Here is a 12,702-nt window from a genome sequence, read left to right as displayed (position 1 = left end):
TTTTGCTGTGGCACGAGATAAGACCAAACACACTAGCACAGGACAAATGGAGACTCAGGCTATTTTGGACATGAGGGAGGGAATCACAGGTGGAAACAATCGGGATTAGATAGTCACACCTGTAGGAAACATACCAGGGCAGTACATACCAGGGAGTAACAAGGCCTGAAACAAGAGGAGAGTTAGTGTTTCAAAATAAAACAGGAAGTGCAACACGAGACAACATAGGTGATTGGCATTGACCAGAAGTGCACAACTCAGGACATAACATAAGACTGACGAGACATGACACTATGGGTGACCTCACACGTGATTCGTCCAGTTACATATTTACACATTTAGTGAGATGGATCCTCTCTGTCAGACCTACAATGTGCAAGAGCGCCCTATAATGACATGGAGTTATAAAAAATGTGAAAATAAACAATTTCACAAAACAACAATTTCACAGGGAAGGTTGTTTAGACAATTTAATGCAGACATTTCTTTTTTTCCACTGACTCTACCCCATTTTACAAGATGTCTTCGGGAGTCTTCGGGAATCTGGAACTAAACTACTAAAATGCACAAGTCGAGTTCATTCAGTTACTGTCTTGTTCATTACAACAATACTATCTTTGTACTTGGAACAACATTGTGCATGGAATAACAATAATCTTGTGTAGCTGGATATGGTGGTAGGAGGTAAAGCAGACATGCAAACGTCAGATTTGCACCAGGTTGCCAGGGGTGATAGGAGGGCTGTCCCATGAGGTCATATGTGAAGACGTCTCAAGATTTTACAGCTCTTGTCGATTGCCTTACTGTGTTAGGATCCTGGTCTCCTCCCACACCTACCTAGAGACGATCTTCGCACCTGCTATCCATCAACTTATCACCCTGCAGCCTTTATCTGGATCCCTCACCATTCAGCCGACGTCAGTCCGTCAATTTCCTGCGGTAGAGGAACTGACTTATGCTAGGTGCTCAAGCCAGGCTAAGCCAAGCCAGGCCAAGCCAAGCCTTATCCCAAGCCTTATCCCAAGCTTTATGCCAAGTGCCACTCTTTCACCTGCACACTAACCCACTCTGTGTTTTGCTCTCTCCACCACTGTTGACCACTTGTCATCCAACGGGACACTAATCAAGGCTCCACTCTACAGTCTTCACAGCTTCCACCAGACCAGCAGCTCATGTGTCTCATCATCCATCCAAGCCACATGTCTTTCAAGCCAAAACCCTCCACCACTACTGGGATTCAATAAAGACTATTATTTCATCCACCTTCACTTTCTGTCCTGCTTCTGGGTCCAGCTCCCATACGGGTGTTTTACAGCTCTTGTCAATCGCCTTACTGGTGGGACTTCTTCATCTAGAGTTTGTGCAACAGTTTCAGCACTGCCCCCTTTCTCCCCAAATCCTCAGTCCTCGTCATTTACCATGTGTGGGTCTACATTGGATTCCTCAGTGGGTGAAGTTATTGGAGTTTGCCTTGATACAATTGGCTGTTGTAGATGTTGCTGTTGCATTTTGATAACCTGTAATACTTGCTGTGTGGGTTGAAACTCAGAAGCTACAGCCCTAAGGTTACTGAGAACTGTGGGTCCTCATGGTCCTCTTTTCACAGACAGGTATGCTTGTGAGAGCATGTCTCCTCACCCTCATCAGAGTTGTCAGTTCATGTGTCTGACTATCACGGTCCTCCTTGCATAGCTGTAGTATTGATCTGTGTAGGGAAATTTAGTTTATTTTGTTCCGAGGGCAAATCATTAACACGTAGCAAAAGATATCGATGCTGAACATGAATGGTTTTGCCGCCTGTTTCTGGTTGCGGGCGGTATACTGGACCATCACCAATCCCCTTCCTGATTGGTCAAAGTTTGACCTGCTTGAGCTTCCAATGGCCATGTGAGTTTTAAAACGGTCGTAAAAACGTGCATAGTTATAGGCGAAAGCCAGAGTTTTGAACGTGGAAGCTCGAAACCAGCGTTTTTTTTGTTTACATAGACGTTATTGTAGGTGGCTGCTCGAATGCACATTGCTATGAGTTTTTAACATTGCTAAAATGCTAGATTTTAGGTTTTATCACCGTAAAGCCACAATCATCAAGACAATGAGAAATAAAAGCTTGAAATGTTTCAAACTATGTCCAATGGTTCTACATCATTTTATAAATGAGTTTACACTTTTTAAAAAATCAATTAAAAATAAAGTTCACTGTTTAAATTGATTCACAGAAAAATACTGACCTTTTTAAAGCTATTCTAATTATTTCAGATGTACCTGTGTCCGGTTATGTTTGTGCAACACGAAATGTTTTTTAAGAATTTTAAGTAACTACTAGGAAGAATGGCAAGAAGTACTGGAGGTTAGACTTTAATTTTTTAGATTAAAAAACATTTCAAGCTTCTTTTTCACACCTCATCAGATTTATTTAATTTTTTTGATCTGTTTTTAGTTTTAGAGCTGCAGAAGTTATTATTATTTTTTTAAGAAGCTAGAACAAAAAAATGACAAAAAGACAAAAATGTACAAATGTTTAAAACGTACTCTGTAAATACATGATTGCAGCAGTGGTTTGGTGCACAAACAGTGTGTGTTTGTGTGAGTGGGAGAAGAAGCCTCTGCTGTACAAATGCCTCCATGTACGGAAGAACACAGACGGATTATATCGTAAAGTGGTCACAAGGCAAGAAACCTTAAAGTCACAGGCCTCGGTTTGTGACTCAAAGCTGAACAATCTTTGAAAACAACATCAGACATTATAAAAAAAAATATGTTTTGAGCCTGAACTTTACTGCCGTTGTGTAAAATCTTAATTTGGTGGAAGGAGCAAAGAGCGGTTTTGTGCTGCACATGGGTAATTTATTCATGTGTGTAAACCTAAGCTAAGTCTGGGTGTTGTCCATCTATGGAAAAACACTTATTACGTGTTGTTGGACTCAATTTGTTGACTGTTTTGCAGCGTTTAGCTGTGGTTTGTGATCCCATCATGGAAATGAGACTGAAAGTAAAGACTGCTGTCTTGACCAGCTCACACTGAAAACATTGTTCAAACACGAGGAAAAACATATTCTGGCTTTATTGAGATGATCTGGGGACTTTAAACCTCCGGTTTCCATGTACAATAATAAAAAAGTATGTTTCCCTGTAGATTTTAAAGCTTATACAAGCTCACCTGAACGGGTTAAAAAGCCTCTTAAGCACCACTCACTGTATGGCTGTTGAACAATTAACCAAACAGCTGTCATGTTAAAATGGATGATTAACCCTGAACATACAAAATGCCTTATTTGAGGCACTTAAATGATTCATGGAGCTTTTTCTGCTTTCTGTGCACGTTTTTGTCTGGGTGAACCTGCTGACTTCACCAGAATCTAATCTGCATGGGGTTTTTTCGCGACTGTGTGCAATAAATGAAAGAAAAGAAAGAAAAAAAAGAACAGAACAGCTTGTGAATAGAAGAGATGCTTAGTCTGACATGAAGTGGTGGTCGGTCGCTGAACTGCGCTCTCACCGCCTGAGGAATGCAGCCGCCCGTGGCTCTTATCTGAACCCCCCTAAGCTGATTTGGTCTGTTTTCCAGTTACCTGCTCTGCAGAAAGAACAAGAAAAGAGGAAAAAAGGGCTGAGAACCATTAATTGTCGGGGAGTCACTGAGCGAAGAGCAGACGGAGCTCTGTGTTTTTGCCTCTTTGGAGCAAACAAGCATCTTTGGGGCACTTGAGGGTTTCCGTGCAATACCTGGCAGCCACTGCCGTTTCCTTAAGTTCAGGTGTGCTCTGGATTAACCATTAAACTTGCTCCTTATCCATTGATGTTCTTCTGCTGACCTCTTCAGATCACGGAATACCTGGAGTTTCATCTGAGCTATCACAGCTTTCCTGCTCTGGAGAGAAATGCTGGAACGGGTCATCCTCCTGCTCTGTGTTCTGCCAGTTCTGGCAGCACAGAACTGCAAACCTAGTAAGTCATCTCTTTTAGTGGGACAGTTGTTGGGATTGTATTTCTAAAATAACTCAAGAAAGCAGCAATATCATCTATAAAAATCAGATATCTTTGCCTGGAAAGAGCAATTTTCTTGAGGCTAAACAAATCTAGCCACAATCATCCAAAATCAAAAGGTTCGGATGGACCTTTAAATGGTCTAAACTTGGTCCCGTGTGGTGTCTTTTGAGGACACAAAAGCTCGTAATATTGAAACATGTATTCATGTGTTTTTTACTTAGATGCTCCAGAAGGCCACAAAGTCCGGCTCAGCATCAAAACTGCTTTGGGAGATGAAGCCGTATGTACGCAGTCCTACAGCCTGACAGCTGTGTCTGTTTTCCTACCACCACGCAAAAGGAAGAATGAGAATGAGAATTTTTGTCCTTTTCTGTGTTCTCACCAAACCGTGAAGCTCTTTACCAACAGCCATAAGTTTTATCATGTTTTACTGTCTTTGTTTTTCTTTCAGTAATGAAACTCTGTTTCGGTTCAAAGACGTTTAAACTCAACATCTATATGGAAACAGTTTTTTTTTAGGAATTTTTTACAATCTCAGAGACTGTTTTGTTGGCCCTACTTCCTTCTGGGTTTTTGTTTTAACATTTGAGTTTAGGGGAAAAGTTTTAGCCACACTTCTGTGAGATGATTGTAGTATGTGGTGGGAACGACTCCTCTTTTCAGGATCAATGACATTTAGACAGACTGCAAGATTTCTATCTTTAACTCTGTTAAAGGTCACTTTTTCATTTGCACTAAAGTCCAGATTTTGAGAGGGCTACTGTAAAATCTTAGCTTTTCCTGCTCCAAATCCAAAAAGCTTATGTGGACAATCCTTTTTCCTTTTGGATCTTATAACAGAACTCTCATTTTATTGTTTGAAAACAAAAGTCCAAGTCCTCAAGCATTATAAGCATCTCTCACCATCATACTACCGCTGCCGTGTTTAAATGTGGCTAAAGTGATCTTTTGCAAAATGCTGAGTAAGTTTGTAATGAGACAAACATCTTCCAGAAAGTCCCCCTTTTGCCTCAACACTCAGAGTTTTGCATGGTCCAGATATTTTTGTCTAATATAAAAAGCTGCATTGACACGACCCTCGGCAACGCACGTTCAAGCGGCAACTCTCACTGAAAATTCTACGAATCGGTAAATGTGCGTTTGGGGATTCAGAGTCCAAACTCTTGCATTCATGCTTAGCTACGCTCATTTTTAAGACAGTTTTCAGGCTTTATGTGTCAAATGTGAATGCAATTTTGAATTTACACCATGGTCCGGGTGAATACTCGATTCTGATTGGCTCCTGGGTGTGGATTAAAAAGTGATCATAATGCACACCTAAAAAAGAAGTTCCGGTCACATGTCTTAAATCTTCTGTATCACTGCGCTGGCTTCTTTAAACCAAACTTTATCTTCATCATGTGGAAAAAAACGAACTGTTAGAGGTGATCTTTCTCTCTGAACTGATACTTTATTCAACCCATTATGACCGTCAGCTTTCCTTTGCCGCTGCAGTCGAGGTCGGTGCCGGCTCAGCGCAATGTCATGTTACCGTGACAACGCACTGCACTATGTAAAAAATTGTCCGCTTTTTATGAAAAAGCAATCTAAACAGAAAAAATAACAAGAATGAAGAACTAAAAACTAATTGAATATTTATTTCTTTTGTAAGTGACCCTAGTATATAATGGCCTTTGAAGTGTGCATCTCCTGAAATTAACGCACTTCGCGGAAGCAACCGTCCTCCCCACACTTTGTCGGCCATTATCCCTTACTCAAACCAGGTCAACTTTAACCAATCAGGGACTCGGATTTAGTAATAACCTATGGATGGCGTCCCTTTTAAAACACAGAATTAATAATTTATAATCGCGATTTGTGCCCGGACAAAATTCCATGACACCACGTCTTTCGTATATCAGAAAAAAAAAAAGGCTGGAGCAAGATTCATGGGATTTGCACTGCGTCGACATTTTGTACCGGGCCTCTTCCAACTGTAGGTGGCAGACATGCGCTAGTAAACACTAGAAATAGAAGAAGTCCCTCCTTGCCTGTTCAGTGTGAACACGATGGCCTAATTGTGTTTTCAGGAGCCCACGTTGAGCGCAATCTTGAACACACGTCACATAGCTTGACACGAGTCTTTGAGTTGTTTTTGCTCAGAGTTGTCTTTCTGCTGTAACTCACTTTTGTGCGGTGTCTTTCGCTGTTTCCTGGAGTCCTTTGTGACTCTTTCAGACTGCTGCATGCCTGTGACGTGGCAGCGTGATGTGTTTGTTTTGGTTGGGTTGCGTGTTCTTTTTTTCTTTGTCAAACAGCATCTGTCAGAGACAGACAGGGGTCTGGCCTTGGCGTGTGCAGCTCACATGTTCTTCAGAACACGTTTGCAAACTATTAGGACACAGAATGAACACAAACCCTAAAGGTGCAGCACTTTTGCACATTCTCATGAAGTCAGGGTGAACACACATTTTCAGCCAAATGTGAGCATTCAGCACTATTTCTTTACTGAATTATAATTATTAACAGTTTATAACTCTGTTCGTTCAGCTTTTTTTTTTACGTTGGTTTTCTCTGACATTTCACTCTTCTCAGTTACAAAGAATCACCCCTGAAAGGTGAAAAGGAGAAAAATTGTGAATGCACGTGTTCCAAAGTCAGTCTTGAAATGTTAAAAACCTAAATTCATTTTGAAAAAAAAAATTAACCTTTTTCTCCGACAGCAACGGAGTTGCTAGCGTTCAGCTAACAAGAAATATGATCCAACTGAACTAAATTACTGAAAGTCAGTTGCTCAAAAGAAACGTGAATGTTGTGTGAAAAAACAGTTGCTGAACTGATGAGCTAAAGTTTTCATGTATCAGCTTTTAATCCTCACTTCATGCATGCAGACACTGCTTCACCCAAATACGCAAACATGGTCAGTAATGGTTCAAGTTAAAACTAGACGATTCAACATGAATGTCATTCAAGTGTAAAAATGAGGATAGCAGATTTGTTCACTTGTTGTTTTTTTCTGAATCGTCTGAATTTTTCCACATAAAATGTGTCTGCTGGAATACATTCCACCATGCTAAAGGTTTAAATGAATGTTCCTCCTGTTCTGAACACTGAACCCAGCAGTTTCTGTGTGGAACAGTGATGCTGTTCACGTCAATGTAAACAGCGGGGTGGATGTCTGGTTCAGAGGAGGATCTGTGCAGTTAGAATTTTAACTTGTGAAGCTAGGGACACACTGGGCTGGTGATGCACGCTAAAACGCGACTCTTGAACGCGTATTTAGCCCATGGTGTTCACTCACAACAAGCAGGGAGAGCAGTGAGTCTTCTTCTCTTTCTGTTTCTAGTGCATGTCCACCACCTACAGTTGGGAGACGCTTGGTGTGAAATATCAAAGCGGCACAAATCTTGCTTCAGACTTTTTCTTTCACGGCTCTATTCCGTTATTTGAAAGACTTGGTGTCACAGAATACCATTTATGCACAAACCTCAATTATTAAATATATCCTTCATTGTCAATTTTCAAACAGTTGGCAGTTCTGTGAATTAAAAGGGACTCCATCCATGTGTCTCACCCCAAATCCAAGTCCCTGATTGGTCAAAGTTGATCTGTTTTAATTTTTAACTTGCCTTTGATGGCTATGCATTTTCTACGCAGAGGCCAAAAATGGTTGCAAAACCTTGTGTGGCGTCACGAAGCCTGAACACCGGAGTTTTGAATGCGGAAGCTCAAAATGCACTCATATGTGTTCAGACAGATATTAAATCGGAAGTGGTTCTTTGAATGCACATTGCTGAGGGCGGTGAACGTAGCTTGATACGTGACTTCCTGTCAGAAAAAAAAAGATGAGCCAAAGGGTTATTGCAACTTTTAGTCTGGACTTTCTTCCACCTGTACATCTAAAGCGAGTTATCTGTAGGGTTAACTCTGAAGAGATTCTGTTTTGTAATAGCAGAATGAATGTCCTCCTTGATTCCCTGCAGATACGTGTCATCACATCGTTTATGATGCAGGTCCGTCCAGTAACTCATAAGCTTGAAAGATTTTTAAGATAAGATAAGACTTTATTTATCCCACGGTGGGGAAATTCTTTGTCTGCAGCAGCAAAAAAGACATCTAGATAGCAGAAGTGACATTTGAAACAGCAAAAGTGACCTTCAGGTCTAACAGTGCAACATTATAAGAGAACAGAGAAACATCTGCAGCCTGCACGACAAAGTAAATAAATTAAACCAAATAAGTACATAAATAAAAATACACACCAAACAGCTGTTATAAGAACAAAAACTACTGAAACAATAAATGACAAAAACACGGTGCATCACTGCAGCACACTATGAAAGATATCATCTGCTTGAAGATGCTAAACGTCATTGAAACCTTCTTGTTGTCAAACTTGCAGTATGACTGGAATGAAAACGAGCTGTTCCTTTTCCAATCAACCATGGCTTATGCGATGAGGCGCTTGAAGGGACAGCAGTTTATGTAAGAAAACCTTTCTACCCGTCTACTGCTTCTGTTTCATTCACTAAAAGCAGACGGAGCAGCGAGTCTTAATCGTCACGTGTTTCTGTTTCATGTTTCTCTGGGACTCATCCAGAGTTTCCAACATCGTGGTGTGTAATGAGACTCCAAGGGTGTCCTTCTGGTTTGTGGTAACATCTCCCCAGGACCCTTCACAGCTTGTTCCCAAAGGCGAGGTGGAGGAGGCTGTGAGGTAATCGGGGGATGAAGAACAAGTGTGATGTTTATCTGAAGACTGGGATCTCAGTCAGTTCTGATTCAAGCTAAATGAACCTGCTTCTTAAGTCCCACTCCAATCATCTTTTAATCTACTGTCAGAGCGATCCCAGTGGTCTCTTTATTATGTTTTATACTAAATCAATAAACCTTCTTCAGCTTCTGCAGAGCGGCAGGAGTTCATCTGTGATTTGCCTCTGAGTTGTGGGTGGGACTGTTGGTGCTGAGGCTGCCTTCATTTTCCATCATGTCTTTATTTACACACTGTCCCGCCAGCTAAAAGCTCCTGACAGCCCCAACTTAACATTACAAGTGCAATACAAATGGCGAGGAATATTGCAGCTACCCAGCCGTACAGTTTAGAGATGGCAGCTCAGACGAGGGAAACAAAGACGCACATGAATCTTTTTGCAAGTGGATGCATCAGAATAGAATTGCGGCCCAGCCCGAGTATTTTCTACGATCTTTTTCAAATGGCATTTTTTCGTCTATTCCTGATTCAGAATGATTTTAAAAAAGAAATACTCACAAATGCAATTTCAAGCTTAAATTTCTTTCTAAATGTCCTGAGAAAAATGAGAAAAATGCCACAAGAAGATGCGAAAAATACCTGTTTCGTTGAACTGGGTCTTTAAGAAAAATGATTAGTTTATCGCCTTAAAGTGTCTCTGTAAAATGTCTATGCCCTCAGTTTGAATACGTCTGATGAAACACAAGACTTCAAAAATAAAGACAACACAGTAAATGTGAGATTAAAAGCGTGTGCCGGCTAATACATTTATCTTTGTTGGTGTTAGAAAAAGGGCACAAATGTTGTTTTGGACCACAGGCTGCAGGTTTTGTTAGCTTGTGGAGCAAAAAAGAAATACAGACACAAGTTTAACCTTTCAGAAACACCCTTAATGCTGAGTTTTGTCTAAGGGATTCCGCAAAAGCTAAATCTCAGACACTATGACTAAGTTGTTTTATGGTTGAAGACATTACCAAAGCCATGTGATACTAACTTAGTCAAAGGTTTTGGGACACAATATTAGGTAATTGTGTCATAACACTGAGTGCAGTAGATTAATCTGACTAGAAATCTGAGTTATGAGCAGCATCAAAATGTTTCTTGTCAGAGGGACTGTTAGGAAGACTTTCAGGTTGTGCCTTTTTGAAGAAGACCTAAAGAGGATCTGACACCGTCTGTCTGCAGAGAAGCTGATCCAGACTTTCTTTTTTTTTCCATTAGAAAGTCCAGGAATCGCATCAACCAAGCCTTCATGCTGTCAGACTCCACTCTGGAGTTCATTGGCATCCTGCCCACGCTGGCAGCGCCAGTTGAACCCCCCACACCCACATGGCTCATCGTGTTTGGGGTGGTGATGGGTCTGGTTGTTGCGGGCATCTTCATTCTGCTCGTGCTTTCCAGCGTCCAGAAGAAACGGTGAGACACTGGCTTTGTTTGTTCACGAGGAGAAAACTGAACTTCACTCGACTGTCTTTTATTTCAGAAAGAAGAACAAAATAGCAGACGAGGAGGAGGAGGATGAGGATGAAGGGACACGAGTGCAAACACCTGAAAACGGCTCCACAAGAGTGGATTATTACAACAATTCCTTTGCGGATGATGAGCGATTCACTCACATGTAGATTTCCCACATAAATGCCAACAATTGAAGCAATAAGATGGGATAATAAACCTTTGGATCTATGTGGAGTTTTGCTGCAAAATAATAGCTTAAGGTTTTTACAAAACCCCATTTGCAGCTACTGTCATTAGTTCAGATTTTTCATTCCCTTGGATATTTGATTTGCTCTTCGATTTCTTAAATAATTGTCTTCCTGTTTCGTATTATAAGAAATGTAGACAGCCTTATGACAGAATGTGTACAAATGTATTAATCACAAAAAGACGCCTTATTTAAAGAGATGGGCAACTACTAACCATAAACAAACTGAGAAGAAACCCTGATGTGTAAATTTGTGTTTGAATGTTTTTGCTAAGAGGATCTGCTGCCCTCTGCTGGTCATATAGGGGAAGAGCAACATGGTTTTTATTTCAGCAGACTGTCAGAAAACAAGGATTTCTGCTTGCAGATGCTAAAATAAAAAATCTGTTTCTATAAAATTGTCTTTGGTCAATTAAAGTGTTTAGTATCAAGCAAAGATTGATAATATTGTATTTTATAAGATTCCATTTGGTGGAGGGAAAAAAAAGATTCTATTTGGTGCACATGTCCCCCAAATTATAGACAAATATTAACTAATATTTTATTTTTTAATTGAAAATTTTTTTTTCATCAAGAACGATGTAATAAAGGTTCAAAAGGTTCATGAAAAAGTTGGCAAAGCGTAAAAATTTTATTAAAATGCTGTATTTTTTTTAAATAAAAAATAAAACAAGGACTCAAAAAAGACAAAACTATATTAAAACCAACAACACAAAAGGAAAGGACACGGGCAAAACAACTAATGGCAAAAAAACAAAGAAAACCCATATGGGTAAAAATAAAAACGTCTCTATGTTCATACACTAATTAATGAATTGCACTAAGTCATTGTGCCATCAAAACTGGCAGTTATATTTCATTAAAAAAAACCTAATGCCGTATTATTTATTAATTAAAAAACTACGTACTTCTTTTTTTCCAAATCAGTTTTCAACATTGGATTGTAATACTTTTTTCACTTTCGTTTTATTTTATTCAGTGTTTTGCGTGTTTATTCCGGTATTGACGTCATTTCCGTGGCACCTTTTTCCGTTGGAAGCCACTTTCTCCATGACACCGGTGTTCGGTCGGGTACGACGGAGTTTTAGGGCCACGGTAAGGAAAAAAAATTCTGGCCAACGTGGCGAGATTAAAGTCGTCATGTCGACTTTAATCTCGTCATGACGAGAAAAAACTCGACACAAAGTTTCGAGAAAAAACTCGTCTTGTCGAGATTAAAGTCGAAATAAAGTTTCGAGATTAAAGTCGCAATGTTGCGCGCGAGCAAAAAAACTCATAAATTTACGAGATTATTGTGGAAGTGAGCAGCACGCAGAGCAGCAGGTGAACGCCGCGCAGCAGCAGAGCAGACCGACTAAACTTTGTTAACAGGTGAGCTGAATGTTAATTGATAACGTCCCAGATGTCTGGAAGCTCATTTGTTTGATTTACAAGTTATTAAAGTTGTATTTATTGATGGTTGGTTTGCAGGATCTCTGCAGCCTGATGAAGCCGTCATCGGGTGTCCCTGCAGCTGTTTGCTTGAATCCTTTCTTCCTCCACCAAAGACAAGATCTCTACGTTTGTGTGATGCTTCCATCTGAGGAGGAGAAGCACTTTTTGCCTTTTTCAACGTTGTAATGCTAATATAACAGACTATTTTCATTCATCTTTGTTTTTTAATGATCAAACGGGTCGCTTCATCTGCAGGAGGGGGCGTATGTAACACTGTTTACTTCCGCATTGGTGATCGGATGACAGGTTCATGACGTAAGGTGACAGATGAACTTCAGGTTATGTGAATGAAAGGGAGAATAAAGGCTGCAGCGATCCTCTACACCCAAACGTGTCTCTGAGCTCCTTATTTTACATATGAAACTCCGCTTTACCGACACCGAACCCCGGAAAGACTACTACACGGAAAATAATCTGATTTTGAGTCGCCAAAAGACTCAGAATCTCTGTTTTAAACCTATAATCCGGAAATAAAGCTTCACAAAAGGCTCCACATAGTTCATCTTCAAGCGATGCTCCGATAAACAGACAACTTCGGGGTTTTCTCCTTGTTAATCTATGACTTTTTTTTCCCGTAAATTTACGAGTTTTTATCTCCTAATAAAATTTCTTTTTTTTGGTGGCCATAAAACTCTGTCGTAAACTCTTAAATACGAAGCCACTAGCTCTCTAACATTAGCCATAACACTGAATATTCCTGAAAGACTCAGCTTCACTGCTCGCGCGCAACATTGCGACTTTAATCTCGAAACTTTATATCGACTTTTATCTCGACAGGACGAGTTTTTTC

General features: G+C 40.2%; 1 protein-coding gene and 1 long non-coding RNA gene across 2 annotated transcripts; both read left to right on the top strand.

Annotated features, from left to right (window-relative positions):
- Window positions 1–3,419: 3,419 nt before the first annotated feature.
- Window positions 3,420–10,816, top strand: cltrn (collectrin, amino acid transport regulator). Its single transcript, XM_004068328.3, has 7 exons — window positions 3,420–3,754; window positions 3,821–3,945; window positions 4,209–4,267; window positions 8,369–8,451; window positions 8,567–8,683; window positions 9,938–10,132; window positions 10,200–10,816. The coding sequence occupies exons 2-7, from the start codon at window positions 3,879–3,881 to the stop codon at window positions 10,336–10,338; spliced, it is 660 nt and encodes a 219-aa protein (XP_004068376.1). The 5' UTR covers window positions 3,420–3,754; window positions 3,821–3,878; the 3' UTR covers window positions 10,339–10,816.
- Window positions 10,817–11,652: 836 nt separating this feature from the next.
- Window positions 11,653–12,064, top strand: LOC144992053 (uncharacterized). Its single transcript, XR_013655802.1, has 2 exons — window positions 11,653–11,789; window positions 11,889–12,064. It is a non-coding gene; the product is annotated as an uncharacterized LOC144992053 (long non-coding RNA).
- Window positions 12,065–12,702: the final 638 nt, after the last annotated feature.

This window comes from Oryzias latipes, chromosome 4 (genome assembly GCF_053564925.1).
Source record: "Oryzias latipes strain Hd-rR chromosome 4, Olatipes_Hd-rR_3.1".
Taxonomy (NCBI): Eukaryota; Metazoa; Chordata; class Actinopteri; order Beloniformes; family Adrianichthyidae; genus Oryzias; species Oryzias latipes.
Note: the sequence above shows the minus strand (reverse complement) of the source record. Positions and strands in the feature narration are given on the sequence as shown.